The sequence below is a fragment of the Mustela nivalis genome, assembly GCF_964662115.1.
Source record: "Mustela nivalis genome assembly, chromosome: 12".
NCBI lineage: Eukaryota > Metazoa > Chordata > Mammalia > Carnivora > Mustelidae > Mustela > Mustela nivalis.
In genome coordinates, this window is record NC_139031.1 from 91,898,277 (window position 1) to 91,924,034 (window position 25,758).

General features: G+C 54.5%; 1 protein-coding gene across 8 annotated transcripts in view; it reads right to left on the reverse strand.

The window, feature by feature from the left end:
- TNS3 (tensin 3) overlaps positions 1 to 25,758 on the reverse strand; it is a 200,610-nt gene that overhangs the window by 161,999 nt on the left and 12,853 nt on the right. For 3 of the 8 annotated variants that reach the window (XM_082692749.1, XM_082692747.1, XM_082692736.1), the window contains exon 1: positions 2,687 to 2,797. The exons of 4 other annotated variants lie outside the window; for them this stretch is intronic. In XM_082692749.1, coding sequence (XP_082548875.1) covers positions 2,687 to 2,782 — 96 coding nt within the window. In that variant the 5' untranslated portion in view covers positions 2,783 to 2,797. Of the gene's footprint in view, positions 1 to 2,686; positions 2,915 to 25,758 lie in introns of those variants that run through there. One more of the 8 variants, XM_082692748.1, reaches the window with a different exon arrangement.

Sequence of the window (25,758 nt, forward strand, 5' to 3'; positions counted from 1 at the left end):
AGAATTGCAAAGACATAGAGAGGCAAATGTGTAAATATGGTCAGAAACTTATTTATTTCTCTTTTAGGCTGAACCATGTCCCCATGAAATTCTTATGTTGATGTTTTAACTCCCAATATGACTGTATGTAGAGATGGGGCCTTTAAAGAGGTAATTAAGGTCAAATAAGGTCAGGGTGGGATCCTAATCCAGTAGGACTGGTACCCTTACAAGAAGAGGAAGAGATACCTGGGGGGTGGGGAGATTGCACACCAAGGAAAGTCCATTTGAGGAGGACTCACTGAGAAGGTAGCCATCTACAAATCAAGGAAAAGACCTCAGGAAAAACAAAGCCTGTCAACACCTTGATCTTGGACTTCTAGCTTCCAGAACTGCAAGAAAATAAATTTCTGTTGTTTAAGTCCCCTGTCTGGCATTTTGTTATGGCAGTGCCAGCAAGCCAATATACCCCTTCCCAATCACTAATGCTTATTTTTATCAATAATAACAATTGATAATTATCACAGGAAATAACCAAAGATAGGTAAGATTTGATTTAACCAAAGATACCTAACTAAAGATAGGTAACATTCTCAAAAGACTTGAACTAATTGACACTGACAGAACATCAGACCTATAGCAACAGAATACACAAACTTTTCAAGTGCATATGTAATGTCCATACTGAGGCAGACCACAGCCTGGGATATAAAACAAGTCCACATAAATTTAAAAGTATCAAACCATACTAAATATGTTCTCTGACCACAGTGGGGTTATATTAGAAACCATTAAAACAAAATCCTTGTAAAATCCCCCAAGTATTTAGAAATTAAACACACTTAAATAATACATTGTAGAAAACAGGATTTATCCCAGGGAAGCAAAAATGGTTTAATATAAAAAATAATCAATAAAATAAAAGAGAAACCTACACAATCTTTCAAATAATCGGGGGGAAAAAAACTCTAACAAAATCCAACATCCATTTCCTGATAAACACTCTCAAATCAAAATAGAGAAAGACTTCCTCAACTTGGTAAAAATCGACCATAAACCCCAATTTAAGGACAACAGACTGAATGCTTTCCCTTTAAGCTCCAGAACAAGGCAAAGATGTCTGCAATCAACATTTCTATTTAACACTGTCTTAGAGGGTCTCATCAATGTAATTAGGCAAGAAAATAAATAATAGGTATCCAGTTTGAAGAGAAAGAAGTAAAATTGTCTTTAGTCACTGATGACACCAGTCTTTTTTTTTTTTTCCTTTAAGATTTTATTTATTTATTTATTTCACAGACCAAGACTACAAGTAGGCAGAGAGGCAGGCAGAGAGAGGAGGAAGCAGGCTCCCTGCTGAGCAGAGAGCCCGATGTGGGGCTTAATCCCAGGACCCTGGGATCATGACCTGAGCTGAAGGTAGAGGCTTTAACTCACTGAGCCACTCAGGTGCCCCGACACCGCTGTCTTTAAAAACAAACAAAAAAAATTCATGAAATGTAGAAAGAAGCTCTAGAACAAATGAGTTCAGCAAAGCTGAAAGATGGGAGCTCATTGACCGTATAAAATGTAATTCTACCTCTTAGCAATGAACATTCAGAAACTGAAATTCAAAGGACATCACCATTTACAGGATCATCAAAAATACTAAATCTAGGGTGCTTGGGTGGCTCAGTCATTAAGTGTCTGCCTTTGGCTCAGGTCATGATCCCAGGTCCTGGGATCAAGCCCCACATCTGGCTTCCTGCTCCTCGGGAAACCTGCTTCTCCCTCTCCCACTCCCCCTGCTTGTGCTCCCTTTCCCGCTGTGTCTCTCTCTGTCAAATAAATAAAGAACGTCTTTTTAAAAAATATATTAAATCCTTAGGAATCAATCTAACAAAAAATGTGAAAGACCTATAAAGTAAAAAAACACAAATCATTCCATAAAGTGAGGAAGACCTACAGAGGCAGAGGGATATACCATGTTCATGGATGATAAGACTCTGCTATAGTCAAGATGCAGTTTCTTTCATAAAATGGACAGATTCCACACCATCTGAATAGAAATCCCAGCAGCAAATGATTCTAAAATTCAGGTTTACAGTCAAAGCACTCAGAACTGCCAAAACAACTTTAAGTTTGCACATGTTTAAGTACACAATTTGCTAAGTATCCAGACCCCAAGTCCTCACTCCCTGACCTATAGCAGACATAACTGATCACTCACAGCTACCATCCCCAACTGGCCTTACAAGGGACTGGAACTGGCGGGGGGGGGGGGGGGGGGATTCCAATGTCAACAGCTGTTGGAGCTGTTCCCATCTTCCCTGCTATTTGAGCTTCCTGGAGCACAGGCAGCTTAATGGCTTTCCACCTGACCAGCTCTAGTCCTAGTCTCCCCCACGTCCCATCTGACCATTTCTAGTTCCTCCAAAGTCTCGTCATATCATCAGGCATCTCGTGGTGTTTTTCTTATCTTGTCAAACCCATCTAAGGAGACAAAGTTACTAGGGACTTGGGGACACAGAGCATACCTTCCCCTCCAGCCTATGAACAAAGCTACAGTAGAGGACCAAACGCTATATATACCAGGTGTACAAAGGAGTAGCCTATGGGCATCTCTTGGTCAGCTTCTGAAACCACACTCTCAAAACCACGCCCAGACCAGTTAAAACAGATCATCTGGAGATGAGGCTAGAATACATTTTTTTTTCCCAAAACTCACCCCGTGATCCCAACTGCAGCCCGGACTGGGAGCAGCCACTACGTAAGGGACTAGACGGCAAGGAACCTCCATCAACGCAAGGGGCTGTGAGCGCATCCCCGTACATCCGTTCGCCGCAGGTCTTTGCAAGAGACTAAACTTCTGGAGCGAGGCTCCTGCACATGGTGCCTGCAAGGGAGGGACGGCAGTGCTCCTCTCGAGAAGCTCAGGACCTTGGCAGGGCCCTCCTGTCCCGTAACCATAACAACCGCGGACCCACAAACACGGATGGGAGGATGCAAAACAGAAACCACAGAGCCAAAGTTAGAGTCTGTGGGCTCAGACCCCGTCTCCGCCCGGCTCGTGCCCAGACAGGAGCAGCCATTCAAACAGCTGAAAATGCAGTCCTCACGGCAATGCCCCAGTTGGAGCCTACGTCCCCACCTCGTGTGTGGGTTACTTGTTTATGGGCCTTCTGTCCACTGCTGCACTGCGAGGGCCCGGAGGCAGGACACAGGGCTGTCATGCATGAGTCTCTGAGGCCCTCTGCACAGCGCCTGGCAGGCAGAGAACCTCCGGCCCTCAATTAACATTTGTTAAGGGAATGAATTGGCCCTAGTCTGCGGGCCAACTGGGGACAGTGTGACCTTTTATTCCTCCCAAATACCTTTATTCCAACCAGGGAGAAAGAAGCACTGTGTTCCTGCGGTTTTCTTGCCCGCTGGTGCCCACTGGGCCGCAGCTAGAAGGCTGGAGGATAAACAGCAGAGGTGCTGTGGTTGGGGAGGAGGGGGCGGGGCATGCTGAAACCAGTCCCATCCCCAGTCGCGGGTCCCGGGCGCATCCCCGAGGTTCCTCGCCCCAGATAGTGTAATAACAGCTGCTACGCTTCATCTGTACGGAGTGTCTCCACTGTGAAATGAGCCGGCGGGATTAGGCGGCCTTTGTTCTCACCTGATCCTGCGCTTTCGTTTTGCTGGTTTTTGCCCCAGAGGTGGGGCCCCAGAGCGCTTGGGGGGGGTGGGGGGTTCCACGCTGCAGCATTCAGCAGGCTCAGTTCAGGAATCTAAATTGCATTTAATTGTTAGGAGGAGACAGTTGGAAGGGCAGCGGGCAGGGCTGCCTGTTCCACAAGGACTCCCGGAGGGTTACCCGGTAATTAGTGCTGGTCTTGATTGGAAGGTCTCTTTTTAGAACAAAAAATCTCGGCAAAATTGAGCAAGTTTTAGCTCCACGTGAGCGTGGGAGGGAACAGCTCTGCTCAGCTCTCCTCTCCAGATACAAAACTGCACACAGCTCTCTGGGGGTTCTCTGGGCTAATGCTACAGTAGCAACACGAGCAACATGGTGACCCACACAAAGGCTAAATCAGCAGGGACCACGCTGTTTTCCTCCCAGGGAAAGAGGATTCAGGCGTGAGTTCTGGTACCTGGGAAACCAGAAGGCAGCATCCCCGGAAGCAGACCCTGGGGCAAGAACACAAATCAACTTGACCCTGAAGTTAAAGGGCCACCAAACCTTCCTCCATGGCCAGAGTAGACCCTAAACCTCTGGGATGACGCCCAGAGAGGTCTCTACCCTTTGGCAGCCAGAGGACACAGGCGTCCAGTCACCATCCCCACACCATACCTTGTCCCCAAGCTCCACAGTCATAGCATCTGGCCATTAAACTAGTTATCAGAATTCGAGGCGACAGAAGTGGTGTGACACTTTGATTTCTCATTTCCCAGAATCTTAGAAAAGTTTCTGAGGGAAAAGAAAGTAATAAATGCCTAATTATTAGGCTCAGAGAAAAGGCTGAGAGAGCCAGGCGGGGAATCTGCTCCGTTTAATTCAAACGCGGTGGAGGACGGTTCCGTGGACCCCCGACTGCAACGTGGCCTGGTGAACTTGTACCACCGCAACATGCCCGCATTCCAACATCACAAAGCTAGGGGCCCTTTCCGTTTGAAAGAAATCTGGGCTGCACCCCCAGTGCATCAAGGACCACTGTCCTACTTCCATTCCAGAAAAGGAGTCCAATGAAGCCCTTTCGAAAGGCAGTTGTATTAGAAAGTTAACCCTGAACTGTTTCCCACAGGTTCCTGTGCTCATCAGGACATCCACCTCCCACCAGGCAAAGGCGCGCTTCCCTGCTTCCCCTCTCTCCCTCTCGGCCTCCCCTGCGCTGGCGCACACAAAGTACTCACGCGCCTGCACAGAAACACGCGCGAATACGCACAGACAAGGGCTCAGAGCACGCGCAGACAAGGGTTCGCGGACACACGTGGGCACAAGGACGCACGCGCGCACTGACCCAAAAGCGCTCCTTTTGGAGAACCCCAGGGCCCCGCCCCCGCCCCCGATACCCCCCCAGCTCCGAGTCCGCCAGCTCCCCTCTTTGAGCCCCGTGCCCCTGCGTCCGGCTCAGAGAGACCCGCGCCCCCGCGCGCCAGCACCCACTCACCTGGTGCCGGTGCCGGCGCGCCCGGGCCCCGCGCGCGCACCCTCCAGGCGGCCCCGAGGTCAGGGCGCGCAGCCGCATGGCCGCTTGGACACCAGCGGAGAACCCGGCCTGGCCAAGTGAGGATGGTCGCAGCGGGCACTGGCCCCTCTCCCGCGGCACAGCCCGGCTGAGATGCCTCCTGGGCCCCGGCGCCTGGAAGTCCAGGGCAAAGTTCGACCCCAGAGACCCGAAAGGACGCAGCCGGCACCTCCCAAGTCCTCTCTACCGTCAGAAGTCAGATGCCGGGAACAAAAGCCAGGCGAGCGAGTGAGCGCATGGTCCCCCGGCGCCCCTCCATCTGACACGAATTAGCCCTTCCTCCCCCGCCCCAGACCGCAGCTCCACGGAGGAGGCAAAAGGCTTCTCAGGCAAAGGCAGGCAAAGCGGAGAAGAAAGGCTTCCCAGGGCAGGGCTGGGGGGCAAACCTTCCGCCGCTGCCCGACTTAATTACGCACGCCTTTGGAGGGGGTCAGCTTGACTAGGATTTCAGACCTCTCCAAGAATGCCAACCTGGGGGCTTAAAGTCAAACCTGCAGGCTCAGGCTTTCAGGATTTTAAAATCTTGACTGTGGTCCAGTAAACCTGGTAATCTAGCCGGCCGGGAGTGCAAAGAAGGAAAACCCCAACTCAGAAGGGCTCTCTTCCCAATGTGCCTCCCGCAACCAAGGAAAGCCGGGAGCCCTCCCTCCTAGAGGGAGGAGGACTGGCTATGGGTTACAGCAGGCTCAAAGCTCGGGATTAGGGTCCTTCCACAGCTGGGGGGTTGAGGTCCCTACTCTCTTCTCACCATCCTCAGGACCATCCAGCTGCTAGAAAATCATGTCCCGTTTTCCTCTCAGGCTCTGTGATCTTGGAAGGAAATTTAAAACTGGGAGCATGGGAGCTGAAGGTGACCAGAAGCGTGGGGGCAGACTGTCACAAGAAGGGGAAGCCAGACACCTGGAAAGTGGAAGGGTCACTTAGCCTGAAGGACAGCCCAGAGTGGGGGAGGGCACAATCCTGGGACAGAATAGCTCTTTTCTTAAGTGCATCGGACCCCCACTGAACAGAGGGGACACGGCTGCCATTGTGGGGCAGTGATCTCAGCTCTGGCAGCTCCTGGGAGAGGGAAAGGCTGCCTTGATCATGTTTGGCCAGAAGAGGAGGGAGCAGAAGGGCTAGGGAGCCTTTTGGCCTCAGGCTGCTCGCCTGTAACCCCCGCTGTGGGCCCCTACTGACCTGGCCTGCTGGGTGCCCAGCCCGAAAGCACCGCGCACAGACCTGGGTCAGGCCAACACTCTGACTTCCCATCTTTGATTCCGTGAGCAACTCCAATGTCTTAGCTGTGGAAGCAGCCAGGGTGGGCTAGAGCGAGGTCTTTATGGCTAACACATGTGCGAATTCCAGTGGTGGATTCAAGGCCAGAATTAACCTCTCGGGTTCTGGCACGGAACATCCATCTTCCTGTTTCTACAGTGAAACAGCAAGGCTCGCCTCCTTTCAGCCACAAACAAACACCAACCAACCCAGCGTCCCACCATTGGGGTACAGACACCCATCTATTCTCATGGCTCCCGCCCCAAAACTGAGATCACTAATCATCTTTCTCTTCGTTCATTCACTTTCAAGATTCATTGATCGGGGCGCCCGGGTGGCTCCGTGACTTAAGCCTCTGCCTTCCACTCAGGTCATGGTCTCAGGCCCTGGGATCAAGCCCCACATCGGGCTGTCTGCTCAGCAGGAAGCCTGTTTCCTCCTCTCTCTGCCTGCCTCTCTGCCTACTTGTGATCTCTGTCTGTCAAATGAATAAATAAAATCCTAAAAAAAAAAAAAAATTTAATTCATCGCTACTCATTTTTCTAGGGCGGATTCACACTTTAGTTTTGCAAACATTTCTCAGTACTTTTTCTACTACACATCCTTCTCCCCCATGGAGCGACACAGGACCCGAGATGCCAACTGCGTCGAACTTATTTGAGCCCCCGACATCAAACACAAGATGGGCACAGAACCGTGTCTACAAGCTGAGCTCAAAGCCAGTCATCCTGCTGTAGGGGCCCACAGTGCAAACATGTTTTCCAACAATCAGCTGGATCTACCATCAGCCTCACCCACAGAACCAGCAGAAGGGACGGGAGTCCCAACAAACAGGAGGACCCCCCCCCCCCCAATGTGATAAAGCTCCCTGACGTGGAGGCTGGGCTCTATACTCTGTGAGGGCCCCTAGAAAGGACTGTCAAGAGTTCAAAAGCTCCCCAGGCCTGCAGATCACGAGGCAGGCGCTTGTTTTCATAGGGACAGCCCAAATCTCCTTTTATTTAAGAGACACATGGTTGGAGTACGTGGGTGGCTTAGTTGGTAAAGTGTCTGTCTTTGACTCAGGAAATGATCTGAGAGTCCTGGGTTCAAGTCCCATGTCAGGCACCCTACTCAGCAGGGAGTCTGCTTCTCCCTCTGTTCTCTCTTTCTCTCAAATAATTATATAAAATCTTTTTTTGGGGGGATGCCTGGGTGGCTCAGTTGTTTGGACGACTGCCTTCGGCTCAAGTCATGATCCCGGAGTCCTGGGATCAAGTCCCGCATCGGGCTCCCAGCTCCACGGGGAGTCTGCTTCTCTCTCTGACCTTCTCCTTGCTCATGCTCTCTCTCACTGTCTCTCTCTCTCAAATAAATAAAATCTTTAAAAAAAAAAAAATCTTTTTTTTAAATACATGAAAAGCACATGGTTCAGAAATTGCCAGGCTTTCTTCCTCCTCATGGATCAGACACAGGTGGTCCACGTCACAGGTGGTGACCAACAGAGCTGCCTCCACATGGGTGAGACCCAGCAACCCGGACGGGGTTCTTTAGGGGGAAGTCCAGGACATGACAGCCGGATTGAACCTCCCCAAACGCAAAACTGGGAGTCCTACCAGGACGGCCCCTTTGCCAGCCCCCCACTTTTCCCGCAGCCCCTCCCCAAGCTTCCTGCAGCGGCCCCGGCCCACGTGCACCCAGGGCATCCTGGGCTCTGCGCCCTGGTGAGTGCTGGGGCTTGGCTCAGGCCCTCTCCGAGTTTCCCAGTTCTCCTTTGGGGCTGAAAAGTGCCGCCTTTCTGGGCTTGGCACAGGACCCCTCTCCTGCCCGGCCTCCCCAACTTCTCACCAGCACGCACCCAAGCCCACCTCCATCACCAGGCCCTGTCTGGCCGTAAGATCTAAACTTTGTCTGGGGTTTTCCACACGCAGACAAGCGGGGGCAATAAACGCCGCCGGAACTAGAGAAATCGGCTTTGCATTTCCATGACGTCCACGCTGGTGACTTGGTCCGCCTCAGCTCAGCCCCCGCCCCTCTGGGGAGTAGCCTGGAGCGGAGGGTTCAGGCAGCGTGGGGCTCCCTGGGGAAGAGGGGAGGTGCCGTCCCCGCGCCCTGCCCACACTGCCCGGTTCTCCCTCCAACTCCGCAGCCCAGCCTGCCCCTGCCAGGCCACAGCGGCCCCCCTCGGGCTTCTGGTGGCGCGAGACCCCCGCAGAGAAGCGAGGCCTGTCCTGCAGGGGACGCACTCCAGGGGCTCCAGGGCCAGCCGTAGAGCGCCAGCTCCAGCTCCGCGCTGCAGGGCGCGTCACCCACCAGACTGGGGACAGGAGCCCGAGCTCGGGCGGGTGCCGACCGGGGACACGGGCCACAGGGCTCCCTGCGGGAGGGCCGCCAGCTCAGAGCTGGGCTCCCGCGTGGGGCCCGCACAGCTCCGCGCCCTCCACATTCGGTTCGTCCCACCGACACGTGCGGGGAAGTCCAGGAAGGCCTCGGGGGTCGGGCGGGGGCGGCCCGCAGGTCCCACTGGACGCGGACACGTGCAGGAATGAAAACTGAGGCATGTGCGTGCGCGCGCGCACACACGGGCACACGCACACACGCACGTGCTCGCTCACGTCTGCCCACGTGCACCCCCACGGGCCCCGCCCACCGCGAGGGCCGGAAGCGGCAGCCCGAGCGCCACGGTCACCCCCAGCGCCCAGTGCTGGGTCCGATCTCCCAGGGGAAGAGTCAGGCAGGGCCGACAGCGCAGCTGCGTCACAGGGTCCGAGTGACCGGGCCCCAGATCCGAGGCCTCCTGCAGCAGAATGCACCCCGGCTCCCGCCGCGGTGTCTGCTCGCCAGGCACCCCACCACCGCCAGCACACGCCCTGCTGTCCCAGGCCGGTCACCGCTCCGCGGCCGGTCCACAGCTAGTCCGGGGCTCCATGACCCTGAGTGCCACCTGAGGGCACTGTTGAAAGCACGTGGCTTCTGATGACCCGAAAGACTCTGCAGACCCCGTGAGCTGCGGGCAGCTCTCATCCGCAGAGACCTCGGTGCGGCCTTCCCTGCTGGTCCGAGGCCGGACGCAGGCCAAGCAGGGCATCAGACACCCGAGGTCCATCTCTGGGGGGCTGGCGTCACACCTGGGTCTTTCCCAAGCACAGACCTGGGGCAAATGCTGGCTGTCTAACCTTCCTCCTCCTCCCTTCCCAGCTCGGGCTGCTCTGTCCTGCCGCTGGAGGCGGACAGGACCCAGGGGGCCCTGCTGGGCACTGGCCACTTCAGTACTTTCTACCTCAGCAACACTGAGGAAACCCCGACTGCCCCTCGCACTGACAGTGACAGAGCCTGTCCCCACTGGGCATATCCCACCTGCTTTGACCCCCAACCGCCACAGGACACAGCGGACCCCTATCCAAGCACGCAGGGTCTGCCCATCCCCTGCAGATGAATGGATAGGAACCCTAATTATCACACCAGGAAGCAGACACCCTTCCTCTGCACTGTGATGGTCCAGGGGAGGGGAGCTGTGGGCCTGGGGGCCCCTCAGGGAGCCTTTCTGTCCCTCACACCCAGAGCCTACCTGAGGCCACGGAGCCCAGCAGCCGGATCCCGAGCACCCTGGCCTCTGGTCCATGGTGGGGTTCTGCACGAACAAGCCAGCAGCCACCCCATCCTGTCCCGGGGAAACTGTGAGTCGGGCAGGCCAGTTGGTGCCTTTGTTGGGCCCGGGGCGATGAGGCTGAGGACCTGGGGGCTTTGCTTCCCATCCCCACCAACCTCTCTGCATCGTCACCTGACTTCAAGTACAAGGAACCCCCAGAATGAGCTGCTTCCCGAACAAAGCCACCAGACACTCAAAATCAGGAGAAGACAGGATGCTCTCCGCTGGGAGCCCCCGGAGGCGAGGGAGAAGCTTCACCTCCTTCCAGTCACTGCAGGGCCCGGGGGACTCGCCCAGCCTTCCGGAGGCTTGCCCAGTGACACCAAACCAAACCGCTCTTCAGAGGGAGTTTCACTTCACACAGACAAAAACCCAGACCCTCGAGCCAGCCTGGTCACAGGCCTCAAAACACTGGCAGTGGGCTGGGCACTCTCCATCCTCCAGAAATGCCCATTCTGGGGGTTGTCATCTCTGTTTCTTGGAGACAAGTGGAGGCTCTGGGAGGTTAGGACAGGGGACCCATGCCCGGTGGCCTTCTGCTAGAGCACGCCTACCAGCTGCACCCCTCTCTCCTGGTTGACTGGGTCGGGGGCAGTTCTGGTGAGGATGAGGACGCAGACCAGGTGGGCCTCATCTCGAAAAGCCTGGAATCACCCTCCATCCTCTCTCACCCCTCACTTTGGCTCCAGTGTTCCCACATGGAGCCATCACGCTCACGACTGGGCCACATCTAGGCCTCCGACGGAGACTCTGCCCGCAGAACCTGACTCCGCCTAGAAACAGAGCCCTCAGCTCACCACCTCCGAGGGACCCCCAGATGCCAGGATTTCTTCCAAATCCTCCCTGCCTCCAGGCCTCTGACCTGAAGTTGAGTTAGAAAACTCTGAAAGAGATGGTGACAGGGCACATGCCCACCCCACCCCTGGCCCCCCAGGGCCTGGAGCATCAACCCCCAGGAGGCTGAACAGGGACAGGTGGCACAGATACAGAAGACACAGCACCAAGCTGTGCCCCAGACCCGCTCTGCTCTTCGCCGTGTTCATCAGTAACCACTCTGGGCCCGTTTCGTCATCGGCCCGTGGGGACAACAAAGTCACTATCAACCTTGAAAAGTCCTGGGGAGGTTGACTGTTTAAGTTGGGTGTGGAGTCCAATGTGGGGCTTGAACTCACGACCCTAAGATCAAAACTGGAGCTGAGCTCGAGTCAGACGCTTAACTGGCTGAGCCACCCAGGCGCCCCTACTCGTTCCTAGGTATTTTATAAAAAGCAAAAGTGGTTTGTGTTTATTATGGTCAGGGTGAGTCAGTATTTCTAGTCCTGGGCAGGTGTTTGGGACAGGTGCCAAGGCGGGCAAGGGCTGCGCAACCCCCCCCCCCCACTGCTCTGGGGAAACAGGGACTTTGAGGCAACTCCCCCTCACACTCAGTGAGGCCATAAGTCTTCCTGATCTCCCTTGCTGAGAAGCCGGGAATGTACCCAGCCCCATCAGAGACTACACACAGAGGGAGCTGATAATTAAATCCTGTGGTTTAAATTTCCGCAGAAAGCAGCTGGTCCTTCCTAAAGATAGGGGCTGTGTTCCCAGGCTGCCTGTGACACTCCCCATGTCACCCATGTCACCCATATCTAGCCCTGGGAAGTTCCCAGCAGGTGAAGCACACATTTCCAGAAAATACCCTTCACGGCTCTGTCCGTGCCCAGAGAACAGGAACGGAACGTCCGCATGACCAGCAGACCAGCGTGGCCCTTGGCCACACACCTGGCAGGACCCCATGCCTTGGGCTCTCCAGGATATGAGGACCACCCACCTGGCCGCCGACTCAGAAGGGGGAAGGGAGACAAGAATGCAGAGCCTCTGGGCAGCCAGCATCACAGTCCAGAGACCCTGAGCCATTCCGGAAGGGGAGTGCAGGCTGTGACCCCCAACCGCCCCAGAGACTTCCCCGGGCCAATGGACACCTGGTAAGAGGCAGAGCCACAAGATGGCAAAGTGGCTTGTGCCACTTTCTACCCCCTTGCCTATCCAGCCTGAACACAGCCGAGCGCCCACGACACCCCAGACAGGTGCACACACACAGCCACAAACCTTCAGGATAAACCAGGAAGCACGTGCTTGGGACTCAGTCTCAGGTCCATGAGCTAAGCCATGGTTCAGGGACGTGGAGTCGCACGGCCTTGGGTACTCACGTGGGAACCCAGGCTTCACTGTTCTGGCGCTGGATTGAGCCTCCCAGGAGACAGCTCTCCAGCTCATCCCATGGGCTCCTGGCCTGTGAGCACCAGCCGCTACCCACCAGTCCGCAGGGGCCAAGCGGGGCATCTGCTGGGGGACTGCTGTCTCTGCTCCAGCTTCCAGAATGGCCAGTCGTGTGGTGCTTTAACTTTAAAATCTTCATGTCACTGAAGATTTTCTATTTTATCATCACAAAAAGGCAAAAGTTCCTTGATTTTCAAATGAATACTTTGTATCAGATCCCAACACTCAAAAAAATAAGTTCATTTGCAACCTGGGGTCATCAGATTTTAAAACCAACCAACACTTTCTCCTTTTTACAGATAACATCTATAAAGAAATTCTGAGACTCCAAAATGTTGGTTCAAGTGCTCTCAACATACAAATCTAGAACGTGTGTAACCTACAAACCTAAGTAATCCCAGTTAGATGAATGTCAGGCTTGGTTCTCAAGGATCTAGCAGCATCCATTTCTAAAAGTGCCATAAAACATTTTAATGAGATCCTTTAATTTAATGCCACGAGCGTGAGCCCGTTATACCCTGGAAACAAAATTTAAGTGTCACAGCTACATTCAGCAGGTGAACTTGAAATGCTTGCAGCGAGAACGGATGGACCCTGTCAGATGGTAACTTCTGGGTCGTGACATACGTTAACAAAGACAAATTGTGGCGATTGTTTTGCAACATATACAAACAGCGAACCACTATGTTGCACACCTGAAACTAATATAATGTTTTATGTCAATTGTACCTCAACCTGAGAACAGCAAAAATAAAGCTCAGGAGAGTTTTTAACCAGTTCACAGTTGGGGAGGAGAGAAAATCTACAGGCAAACAGACTTCTAGAAGGAAGATCGTGAAGGCTTTATTCACCTCCCCGCTGTGATTATCTGAAAGATTCAGATGAAGGAAGGTTGAAGAAAAGCGTTAAAAAGGAAAGAGACCCGGGCACCTGGCTGGCTCAGTCCGTTGAGTGCCCGACTCCTTATTTCCACTCAGGTCATGACCTCGGGGTCGTGAGATGGAGTCCCATTTTGGGCTCCACAGTAAGCATGGAGTCAGCTTGAATACTCTCTCTCTCTCTAACTCTCTCTCTAACTCTCTCTCCTTCTGCCTGTTCCCCTCCCCCCCACCCAGAAAAAAAATTTTTTAATTAAAAAGGAGGGGCGCCTGGGTGGCTCAGATGGTTAGGGTCTGCCTTCAGCTTGGGTCATGTTCTCTGGTCCTGAGATCGAGCTCCACATCGGGCTCCCAGCTCAGTGGAGGGCTTACTTCTCCCTCTCATCTCCTTCTGCCTCTCCTCCAGCTTGTGTTCTCTCTCTCTTTCTCAAATGAATAAATAAAATCTTCCCCAAAAAAAATTAAGAAGGAAAGAGGCCATACACATTCTGGGCTTGAGCTTATAAAAGCACAAATTCAGAAGTTAGAGAGTATGTTATCCTGCTAGATCCATCATCCTCTTCCCCCTCCAAGCACAAATTCAGAAGTTAGAGAGTATGGTGTCCTGCTAGATCCATCATCCTCTTCCCCCTTCTTCAGGATGGGTTATTCCAAATCAGCAGTCTCCTGCATCATCACTATCTGTGCCTGTGAGACAGAAGCTGTACTGCCCACAGGGCCCGTGGCTGGTGTCCCTGCGTGTCCCCTTGTCCCACATGGGCTAGGACCATGCACCTTCCCTCACCAGGCACAACTGGGGCACCCCATGCTGAGCACACATTACTGGCAGAATGGGGGGAGGGGAGAGTGAGTCAATACAGACAGACGCCAGGTTTGAAGGCGGGGGTCACCAGAGGCCACACCCTGTGGTCACACCCCAGCTGGGCCTTGGAGCCTGTGGCCTCTTATCTGTTGCCCTTTGATTTCTGATTAGCTGAGTGACACTGATTCAGGCCACCCTCGATCAGATCCCAGTTTACTGTGTGGGAGGAATGGAGGGAAGATAGCTCCCCAACAGAAGGTGATATTGGTGGCACCGGGTGCCAGGCTTAGGGTGAGACTTGACTGCCGTGAAAACAGGGCGTGAGAGGCTTGCAGCAAAGAGTGGGGAGACAGGGGCGGCAAACCCCTGGAGATACAGGCCATCAGGGACCTGTGGGATGGCAGGGGAAGAAGGGAGGCCACCTCCAGGGCTGAGAAGGAGCCTGGCCGGGCCGGGGATTTGGAGCCATTTGGGGCAGGAACCTTCAGGGGGAGCCCTGGGGATCCGGGCCTGGGATGGGTCACCTGCTTTCACTGACATCTCTCACCATGGGGGAGGGAGTGCACACGGGCCAGGAAGACACCCCTAAGTGCAGGCTCGGGGGCTGTCCTTCGGCTCTTAGGTCCCCATCGGCACAGGATCACAGGGACACCTGTCCTTCAACCAGCTGGCCAGGTCTATGCTGTACATCTGCTGTGTTCCAGCTCAGGAAAGGGAAGGTCAGAGGCACAAGACAAGGTCCCCACCCACAGGAGTGCTCAGGGTGGCCTCCAGGAAACCTCCCCACGAGGATGGTGCTTTTGTTCCTTTATTCCTTCCTTCCTCTCACTGTCCACCACCCTCCACGGTTGGTCCCTGCTCTGCGCACACAGGAGCTCCGTGCTTCCGATAAACCTTGACCCACTATAAGCCACCAGCTCAGGGACACTCACACCAGCCACAACCGAGATGTCCAGCAGGGCCCCCTGAGTGACCCAGCTCTTGCTCTCCCACTATTGAGCTCAGACAGCTTCTTCCTCCCTACACTACCTTCCCCAGCACGCACACACCCCGTCCTGGCCCGCACCACCCCTGTCCTGTTGCTGGTCCACTTCCTGCCCCCACTCTAGGGGAGCTTCTTCAAGGGCTACCATCAGTGCCCACTACCCACCATCCCATCCACTCCAGGACCCCCAGCAACCGCCCACAGGAACTGCCCACCAGTCCACAGCCAGTCGGAGCAGTCAGACCCACGGGTGACTCTGCTTCCCTCTCTTCCAGTACCCAGCTGCACCAGACGGCTCTGTCCTCCCCTGGGTTCTATGAGCCCGCGTCCTGGACACCTCCCCTCATTCCCCTTGAAGGGCCCTTGGCACTGGGCACCGCTGAGTGTCCCAAAACGTCCTCTGCATGCTCCCGGCCACCAGCTGTCACCTCCAGCCCAGCCTGCCAGGGGCGGCCGTCTCCCCTGTCCCCTCCGGCCCTTCCTCTGAGACTGCTGAGCTCTGGGTGCTCCTCACCTCACCTCCAACGGGCTGTCCCCAAGGTGCCATTAACCTCCGCCCTCCCAGGCAGAGCTCTGGATTTTCTCCCCAGACATGCTCGTCCCCACCCCCTTTCTCCACAGCTAGCACACAGCCAACAGGCAGCACACTCTACAAAACAAACACCGAAAGACACCTGGCCCCAGCCTCCAGTCCCACCAGCCTGCTCCTGCTCCGTGCACTGGCAAGCTGACCGGCTAGACATCTACAGGCCAGCCAGATGTGCCACTGTGACCAGGGATAGAACATGATGACGCTCCGGCCCTCCCCAGCTTCTGCAAGGACACGTTTAACGAAAAACAAACAAACAAAACAAACTTCTGATCCAGAGCCCACAAACCCCTTGAGCCAGCCCCTGCCCACTCAGTTTGCCTCCCATCTCTTCCCTCACCTACAAGGCTGGCTGCTGCCCCAGGACATTTGCCCATGCTCTTCTCTCACCTGCAACTTTCAAATGTCTGCCACCCCTTGCTACCCCCTCAGAGGGGCCTTGTCTGACACTCTATGGAAAACAGCCGACCTCTTCTGCCCATGCTCGTGGCCCCTTATGCCACCTCATTTTCCTTCGGGTTCTTATTACTATCAACATCCTACCCTGGGGTCACTGTGCATGGGATAGGCAGTCAACCCGTGCACCCCTCACTCGAAGGACACAGCCCAGTCACTGTGTCTGGCTCCTCCCATCAGAGCACCCACCCTGCTCCCGGTCTCTATTCCATGGGGCACTTCACCCCCAAATGCCCAGCATGGCCCGCTCAGACTTGGACCAAGATCCAGATAGAAATGGAACCACTTGGAAGGGTTTGAGCAAACGAGTGCCTTGACATGGCTTGACACATTCAAAAAGTTTCCTCTGGTTGCCCTGTGACAAAGAGACAGGGGATGAAGGGGTGGCCAGGGTCAACATGGCTGGCGGCTGGCACCAGGCAGGGACAGGCATCCGGGGAGTGGCAGAGGACAGAGGGCTTCTGTCCTACCACAGGGTCCACACAGCACTTGTGAGATCAGGAGGATGTTCAAACCCTGGGGGTGGGCAGGTGGCCCCTCGGGGTGTCAGAGGCATGGGGGAGCGGTCCCGGGCTCTAGCAGGGGCAGCGGAACCCGCCGACCACCAGTGTTGAGAACCACAGCTGGGACACGCCCCCCCCGAAAGCCAGCGCTTAGCTAGGGTCACACGTGGAAAGTGATTCAACCCTATGTCCGTCCCTATGGAGAACCACAAAAAAAAAAGTGCATGTTCCCGGCCTTACATCCCTGCCAGCCCAAGTAAGGAGGGGTCTGAGGGCAGCACCAGGCACCAAGGGGCAACCACACTGTGGTTACTTCACTTACAACGGGAGGGACCCGGAGTCCAAGCACAGGGAACAGGCAGCACCCCGCATAGGGGTGCATCCCACAGACAAGGAAGAATGAGCCGATGAGCAAATCCATAAATGGAAATACTACTTAAACAGTAATCTCTTGTTGCACAGAGGATACAGCAACAAAGAATGCTTCTGCTGGGGCACCTTAAGGGGAGAGAACAAGGAATGCCAAGAAATGCCGGCAGCTGAGCAGAGTCTACAATGTATCTCAGTTGAGGAAGAAGCAGCCCTTCTGTACCCCTGCTCTCTCGGGACACAGCAGCCCAGCCCCCGTAATCTAGGACAGGGAACGCTGTTGGCACAGGGGTCGCCAAGGAGCAGCACACCCATCTGTCTGCAGGCACCCATCCAAGGTACACTTTTTGGACACACCTAATTCATTTCTTTTCTGAGTAGGGCTCCCCAGAGGCTATTTTGGCTGTAAGATAGAAAGTAAAAGAACTACTTAAAGATGCGTTCGCATTAATCTCGCCAAACCCGGGTGCAGCGAGCGTGAGAAACCGCTTGCCTGGGAAAACGGAATGAAGAGCAGCAACAAACACTGTGCGGTCTCTGCCTCCCTCCGGAAATGTACAACACACAGACACCGGCACCTGGACCCACGCTCGCACCCGTGCAGGCGTGCAAGGGGACACCCAGAGCCACGTGTGCACGTAGACACACAACCCTGCACGTGTGTGGGTGCGCACGTGTGGCCCCACACGTACCTACACAGACACGCACGTGCACACACAACGCGGGGGGCGGTCAGGCATTGCTCCGGGCGTGAAGCCCATGTGCATGTCTTCCTGAACCCCAGGACCCTCTCCTGTAAAACAAACCCCAAGAGGGCACCTGGGTGGCTCAGTGGGTTAAGCCTGTGCTTAACCCACTTCACCTAAGGTCATGATCTCGGGGTCCTGGGATGGAGCCCCGCATCGGGCTCTCTTCCCAGCAGGGAGTCTGCTTCTCCCTCTCTCTCTCTCTGCCAGCCTCTGCCTACTTGCGATCTCTACCAAATAAATAAATAAAATCCTTTAAAAAAAACAAAATCAACCCCACCGATGGATACAAGTGAGTGGGTCCACAGGAGATCCTGGAGAAGCTTTTAAATCAAAATGTGATGTTTTAGAGTCTCCTTTGATTCTGAGGGGTGGCCTGAGGAGTGTCCCCTGGCTGTTCTCAGATCCGTGTCCTGGAGCTGACCGCCACGCCCCCGCAGACAGCCGCTCTCCTGGCCCATCCGTAGCCATGCTGCGCCCCACCGACACCACGTCCTGCTCACAGCCCAACCCGGAGCAAGGATCGTCACAGGGACGCTCGGAGCAGTGAGTGGGCAGAGCACTGCCAGCTGGGAGGGACCTCTGATCCAGGGGCTCTGAGTGTGCCGAGGACACTCTCACTGGAAAGGTCTGGGGCCAACCACAGGCTCCGAAGTGTCCGGAAAAGCCTCGAGCCCCTTATTCAAGAGAGAGGCAGGCTCTCCGCTCTCCCGGGCTTCTTCCTAACAGGGAACGAGGGAGGCCCACTCTGTCCCCGCAGGGCCCTCCTCAAGCAGGAGGGGCGGCGGTCGCCTTGACCACCACTCACTCTTGCTTGCTCTGAGCTCACAAAATGACCTTCTCACCCACACAAGGGCTTTTTTTTTTTTTTTTAACAGAGATTACAAGTAGTCAGAGAGGCAGGCAGGGAGAGGAGGAAGCAGGCTCCCTGCTGAGCAGAGAGCCCGATGCAGGGCTTGATCCCAGGACCCCGGGATCATGACTGGAGCCAAAGGCAGAGGCTTTAACCCACTGAGCCACCCACGAGGGCTATTTTAACCCAAGCCTCCTCCTGCCCCAGTCTTCCATCCTTTCATGCTTCAAGAACCGGAAGTGAATCTGCATCACATTCGAGGACCAAAAATGCCCCCATCCTGCTCTTGTCCCGCTTCCTTTTTCCCGGCACTGGCTTCTCTGTCCACCAGCAGCCGGGCAGGTCAAGGGCATCTGGAAATGTACAGAAGCCGCCCCCCCCCCCCGTCTTTGAGCCATCCCACAACTGGGGCAGCCACTAGCTTTCAGAAGGAGCCAGTAGGGATGCCAGGAAAATCCTGGGGCGAAGCCTCAGGCAAAGAATGCTTCCACCCGGGATGCGGTCGAGCTCGCACCTAGCGATGCTTCCAGTGTTCAGAAGGCCAAGTCATAGAATTTTCCAGAGAAACTCAGCACCTGGAAGGCCGCCCTATTTTTCAGGAGGTCCGGGTAGGAGGAGGACAGAGAGCAGGCTGGACCCTTAGCACATCTCCTCTGTCCGTCTGTCTGCCTGCCTCTGGCCCACTCCCGTCCACATGAATGAGGCCCCAGAATGCCTCCCTCCCCCTGCGGAGGGGGCCATGCTTCCTACAGACAAGATGGGAGAAGCCCTCGCATCCTCAGGGCAACCAGTGTTCCGACATGAAAGGCGATGGACGATGTAGGGCAAGCTGTAGCAGGCCCCGAGCACCCGTGATCAAAGCGGCTCTGGGCCAGCTCCCCACAGTCTCAGCCAGGAAGGAGGCCTGGGCTCCCCCGCCACTGGTTTTCTACACTTTTCATAGCCTGCAGCAACCAGCAAAGCTCCCCGGCTGGGCTCCTTCCAGGCTGAGGGCAGGATCCACACCCTCCGCCCCAGGCGCTGCCAGACTCTGGGTGCCCCCAGCTTCCCCAGAAGATTCCATGAGCTCCCACTTGAAAGCTCAGAGCGACAGAGCTCCCCTCCCCCTGCGGAGAGGCGGGGTGCAGGGGTGGGGGAGCAGGGAAAGGGCACCTGGGCTTTCATCCTGCCCCCTCTGGAGGCGGGGCTCCTGCCATCCCAGCCCTCACCTGCTTGCAAATTTCAAGGGGCTCCTGTTTCCTCGCTGCAGGAGTTGGGACAGAATCACCCCATCCAGTGCCACTCGGCACAGGGAAAGGACAGGGAGGTGGCCTCTCTCCTGGGCCTGACTTCTCCATCCCCTGCACACACCAGGGCTCGGAGGCTGCTCCCCACCCAGGCCCCCTCTGCCCCTCTGCCTCCATGCCAGGCTCTCTACTCTCTCGTCCTTAGCTGCCAGTGGAAGGAGGCAGGACCGGAGGCTGGTGCGCTGGGGCCCTGCTACGACCCGGATCCTAACACACCTGCGAGGAGCTCCAGACACAGCGCAGCCACGGGGAGGAGACCCCAGAGAAGAGCTGTCACCATTCGGGTGGGAGCCCAGCGTCTGTGCCGGTGGGGGAGGGGGTAGGAGGGCACAGCACGTGTGCAGGGAGGGGACACTAGCTCTGCAATCCACAAGGAGAAGGCACCGGGGTGGACAGAGCTGGACAGAGCCACACAAGGAGCGCACACCTAGAGAGGTGAAATTCCGCACGGTCGTTCCAAGGCTACATTCCTTCTACTCTGAGGAATGTTCCAGAATTTTCATAATAAGTACTTTTTTCAAGGAAGCAAGCCCTAACGCAAACAAGGACCACACTCACCCTCAGGTGTGCAGAGCTCCCACTCAGAAAGCCCCGTTACCATAGCTCAGGGGACGTCCCGATGCTCCATGCTAATAAACACAACTGGCACGGGGCAGTCGCCGTGTTGTACACTGGGGGAAACTGAGGCTCGGGTGGACAAGAACAAGGGCAGACAGGACTCGAAGGAGGCAGACTTGGTGGCTGACCCTGACCCCGTGTTAGGGTGTGCCCTGGCCATCCAATGAAGCCACAAACCTGTGACGGTGGCCGTCCACACACACCCGGCCCCCCGCAGGACCCCGGGTCTGGACCCCGTCCCCTTGCTGCACCGGCGGCATCAAGTCTAGAGCTCTGCATCTGAGAACTCTGCTTCCGGGACTCGACTGTCCCAACCACACAGGCTCCTGTCACACCTCCTGGCAGGATGCTCTTTCCAGGGACCACCCAGGGAGCGCCTGAGCGTTCCGTCCCCACTGCAGCCTTCCCTCCAGCTCCCGCCACTTCCCCAATGGGGCCCCACAGCCCCAGCCTCCACCCAGTCTGCCCCCAGACGTACCAGCTCAGCACCCCAACCCCAGTCCCCACTCAGCCACAACTGTCCCCCGCCCCGAGCCAACCCCTGACCTCTGACCTCCATGTCCGCTCCTGGGGGCTATGGGCTCACCTCCCGTGTGACTTCACCAAAACACGACACCACCGCCACGAGGACACTGGGGGTCAGCTCTGTGGCCAGGGTCAACGCTGTGGGGCTGGAGGGTCAGCCTGTGTCTCCCGAGGGGGCCCCACGCAGGGGAGCTCCAGCGTCAGGGGTGCTCGGGAAGTCCATCCCCTCAGGAAAGTCCTGTTGATCCGTGTCGGGGACCAGCAGAGGATAATTGCCTCTCTCCCCGTGACCGGCCTCCCAAATCAACACAGAAGAACATGGCAAACGTGACTCACGGAAGACACCACTGTCCACTCCATGTTAAAGCTTCACCGGCCACAGAGGGGTACTGCCTGGAACAGCAGGGCCCCCCACCTCCAAGATTCCCAAGGATGCCCCCAGTCAGCCTCCCAGCAGCAAAGTGATGGGAAACTGAGAAGCAATGTTTCACGTGTGCAGGACACCACAGGTCCTGAAGGTCACAGAGCTTGGGGACATGGCTCTGCCTCCTGCCCTCACGTGGGACAAAGGCCACACCTGAGCCCGGGCACAGGACAGAACCGGCCATCGGAGGCAGGGCACACAACCCCGAGGAGCAGTGGCCGCATCAGCCTCATGTCAGCACATGGGACACCTGTGGACCCGGCTTGTCTGCTGGACACACCACGTAAAGCACACGTGACCCAGCAGCTGCATCTCAAAGACACGGGGGACACTCACTGCACTGACGCGTGTTATCTCACCCGGTAAGCCAAAGGTTATCATTTCGCCACGCAACAGATCAGAAAACCGTCAGGGAGAGAGTTCGCCTTTCCTCATGTGGTGTTCAGGGTCCTGTGCCGTCAGCACCACTCAACTCGGCCACTGAATTTTCAAATGAAAGGGAAATGGAGTCTTTTGCCCAAACCATGGCTCTTGGTCATGCATTAAAAAAAAAACAAAAACAAAAACTTAACCCTGCTATATGTATTTCCACATGCTTCAACTTTTAAATGTAAGTGAGTTTTTATCCACAAAACACTAGACGTTGTCTCCCCTGGCCACCCACCACAAGCCATGCAAGTGGCCAGGCTCTGCTTGTGGGACAGGAGGCTCCTGCCCTAGGTTCAGAGTCAGAGGGAATCCCTGAGCACTCACCAGGCAGCAGCATAGGAGCCCATTTCTGTCAAATTGCAGCAGTGTGGCCCCACGGCGCCCCAGGGAAGCCGTCATGGGCAGACTCCACTCAGAGGGCATGGAAGGAGTGCTACGGACGTGGCCACCTTTGTGACCCAGCGAAGCCTGAGTCCGAGGGTGACAACATGGACACTTGGATCCCTTGGGAGCTCCCTCCTACAGACTTCATTTTTGTCCCAATGCCCGTGGCCGCCGTGGAGGGTGTTAGAGACCGTGTGCTCCACGTGTCTTCTGTGTCAGGTGCACGGACGGTGTGGCCAAGCACCCCCCCCCAACCCAGAGGCATCTCCCTCAGGATCCCATCTCTGAAAAGTCTCTGTGCTCTGGAGTAAAGTACTTGTTTCTGTTGGTGCTGTTTCTCATAACTGAGTTAGTTGTATTCCGAGGACACGAAGCTATTGAAGATGACTGTTTCCTTCACTGGGCTGCTTCCAGGAGGCTCTTGGCCAAGTCACTAGATCACCAGGGCTTTGTGGCAAACCCAGCAGATGCCGGCCTTCCACGGGCTCCACGGTTTTATCAGATCTGTAGTTTCTCTTGGTCCAGGGCTTTGTGGCAAGCCCAGCAGATGCCGGCCTTCCGCGGGCTCCACGGTTTTATCAGATCTGTAGTTTCTCTTGGTCCATGCCTTTTTTAAAAAAATAATATTTACTCTTGCTCTATGTATTTCTGCGTCCTTTTCAAGTCCTTTTGGGAGCTCAGCAGGGTATGAAATTATGAAAACAAGTTATAATTCTGGGGGCTGGGGGGAGTCCCTGGGGCACAGAGGCACCGTGGGAGACCCTGAACTCACTTCCTCCCCAGACACACTATATTACACTGGCACACGGAACAGTTCCTCCTGAAGAGGAACTGAGGGCCGTGTGAACAGAGGGAGCACAGAGAGAGCAGCATGGAGACATGGGGACGAGGGGACCCAGAGTACACCCCCTGCCCTGGGACACAGGAAGAAATCCAGCTTGAAGGGCAACAGGCTGTCGGGGAAAGAAACCCACTTCCGCACTCTAGAGCCTTGGCCGAACAGAGGAATGCAGAAACTCTCTCCAAGGTTGGAGGCACCACCACCCAGGACCATGTTTGGTGTCCCCCTTGACCTTTAGTACAGATGCAAGCAGGGTCCAAGCACTCTGCCAGCCCTGCTAGGACACCCCAGCAAGCCCAGGCCCCTCGCCCACACAGGCTCCAGCCGTCCCACCACGGCAGTGGTTTGTCCTAGGACCCTTGGCACAGCTTGCCTCAGCACACACTCAACCTCCATGTGCTCCAGGTCCAGCCAACCCACCAAGGTAACATCTATAATGGGAGCCCTGGCCCGCACCCACCCCAGCTTCAACTGTCCCACCAAGACAGCCCCCGCACAGTGCACCCCAGCATCCCCAGGACTACACCCACACCAGCTCCAGCAGATCTGCCAAGATGGCCCTAGGGAAGGGCACACAGAACCCCACCCCGTCCAGACAGTACCCACTCCAGACAAACAAAATTGGAAACATGACAGTCCAAAATCTACGGGACACAGCGAAAGCAGTTCTAAGAAGAAAGTTCATAGCAATACAGCCAACTTTAAGAAACAGGAAAACTCCCAGATAATCTAACTTTACATACACACACACACACACACACACACACAAAACAAACAAAACACCAAGTTAGTAGAAGAGAAGAAATAATAAAGATGAGAGCAGAGGGGCTCCTGGGTGGCTCAGTGGGTTAAGCATCTGCCTTCAGCTCAGGTCATGATCTCAGAGTCCTGGGATCGAGTCATATCGGGCTCTCTGCTCAGCGGGGAGTCTGCTTCCCACTCTCTCTCTGCCTGCTTGTGTTCTCTGTCTGTCAAACAAATAGATAAAATCTTTAAAAATAGATGAGAGCAAACATAAATGAAACTAAGACTAAAAAAATTAGATCAATGAAACTAACAGCTGCTTCTCTGAAAGTATAAATGATATCAATAAACCTCTAGCCAGACTCATCAAGAAAAAAAGGGAGGGCCCAAATATATAAAAACAGAAATGAAAGAAGAAATACGAAAGATCAGAAAACACTACTACATACAACTACACACCAACAACTGGAAAACCCAGAAGAAACGGACAAACTCCTAGAGCACACAGTCTTCTCAGACTGAATCATGGAGAAAGAGAAAAATCTAAACACACTGGTTACAGGTAATGAGATTGAGTCAGCAATTGCAAAGATTCCAAAGAATAAAGGTCCAGGATGAGACAGCTTCACAGGTGACGTCTACCAGGCATTTAAAGAAGAATTAGTACCCACCCTTCTCAAAGTATTCCAAAAAATAGAAGAGAAAAGAATACTTCCAAATCAAGTCTATGAGGCCAGAATGACCCTGATATCAAAACCAGACAAAGACACAAAAAAGAAAAATGATGGATTCATCACCCTGAACAAAGACACAAAAATCCTCAAAAAAATACGAGCAAACCAAATTAAACAATACATTACCGGGGCGCCTGGGTGGCGCAGTGGGTTAAAGCCTCTGCCTTCAGCTCGGCTCAGTGGGGAGCCTGCTTCCCCCTCTCTCTCTGCCTGCTTCTCTGTCTACTTGTGATCTCTGTCTGTCAAATAAATAAAGAAAATCTTAAAAAAAAAAAAAAAAAAGATCATTCACTGTGATTGAGTGAGATTTATTCTGTGGATGCCAATCTGCAAATTGGCCCATGTGATAAGCCACATTAACATTACAAAGGATACCCAGCACCTGGGGGGCTCAGCTGGTTGAGTGTCTGACTCTTGTTGATTTCACCTCAGGTCATGATCTCAGGGTCCTGAGATCGAACCCCGTGTTGGGCTTCACACTCAGCAGGGAGTCTGTTTCTCCCCTCTCCCTCTGCCTCCTGTCTCTCAAAAAATAAATAAATCTTAAAACAACAACATGAGGGGTAAATATCGTGTGATCATCCCAATAGATGCAGAAAAGGCATTTCACAAAACTCAATATCCATTTGTGATAAAAACTCTCAACGAGATGAGAACAGAAGGAACACTCCTCCATACACCAAAAGCCATGTCAAGAGGATCACAGCCAACATCACCCCTCACGGTGAGAAGTTAAGAGCTTTTCCTCTAAGACCAGAAACAAAACAGGATGTCCACTCTCACCACTTTTATTCAACATAATTTTACATGTCCTAGACATGGCAATTACATAAGAAAAAGAAATAAAAGGCATCCAAATTGGAAAAAAAGTAAAACTGTCACTATTTGTAGAGGACACAATACTAAACATCAAAACCCCTGGGGCAGCTGGGTGGCTCAGTGGGTTAAGCCTCTGCCTTTGGATCAGGTCATGATCTCAGGGTCCTGGGATGGAGCCCCACATTGGGGCTGAGCAGAGAGCCTGCTTCCCCCCACCCCCACCACCTGCCTCTCTGCCTACTTGTGATCTCTGTCTGTCGAATAAATAAATAAATAAAAATACTTAAATAAAACAAAACAAAACTGAACAAACAAACAAAACACCCTGAAGACCCAACCAAAAAATTGTCAGATCAAATGAATGAATTCAGTAGGGTCGCACGACACAAAATTAACATACGGAGATCAGTTGCGTTTCTATACACGAAGAACAAGTTATC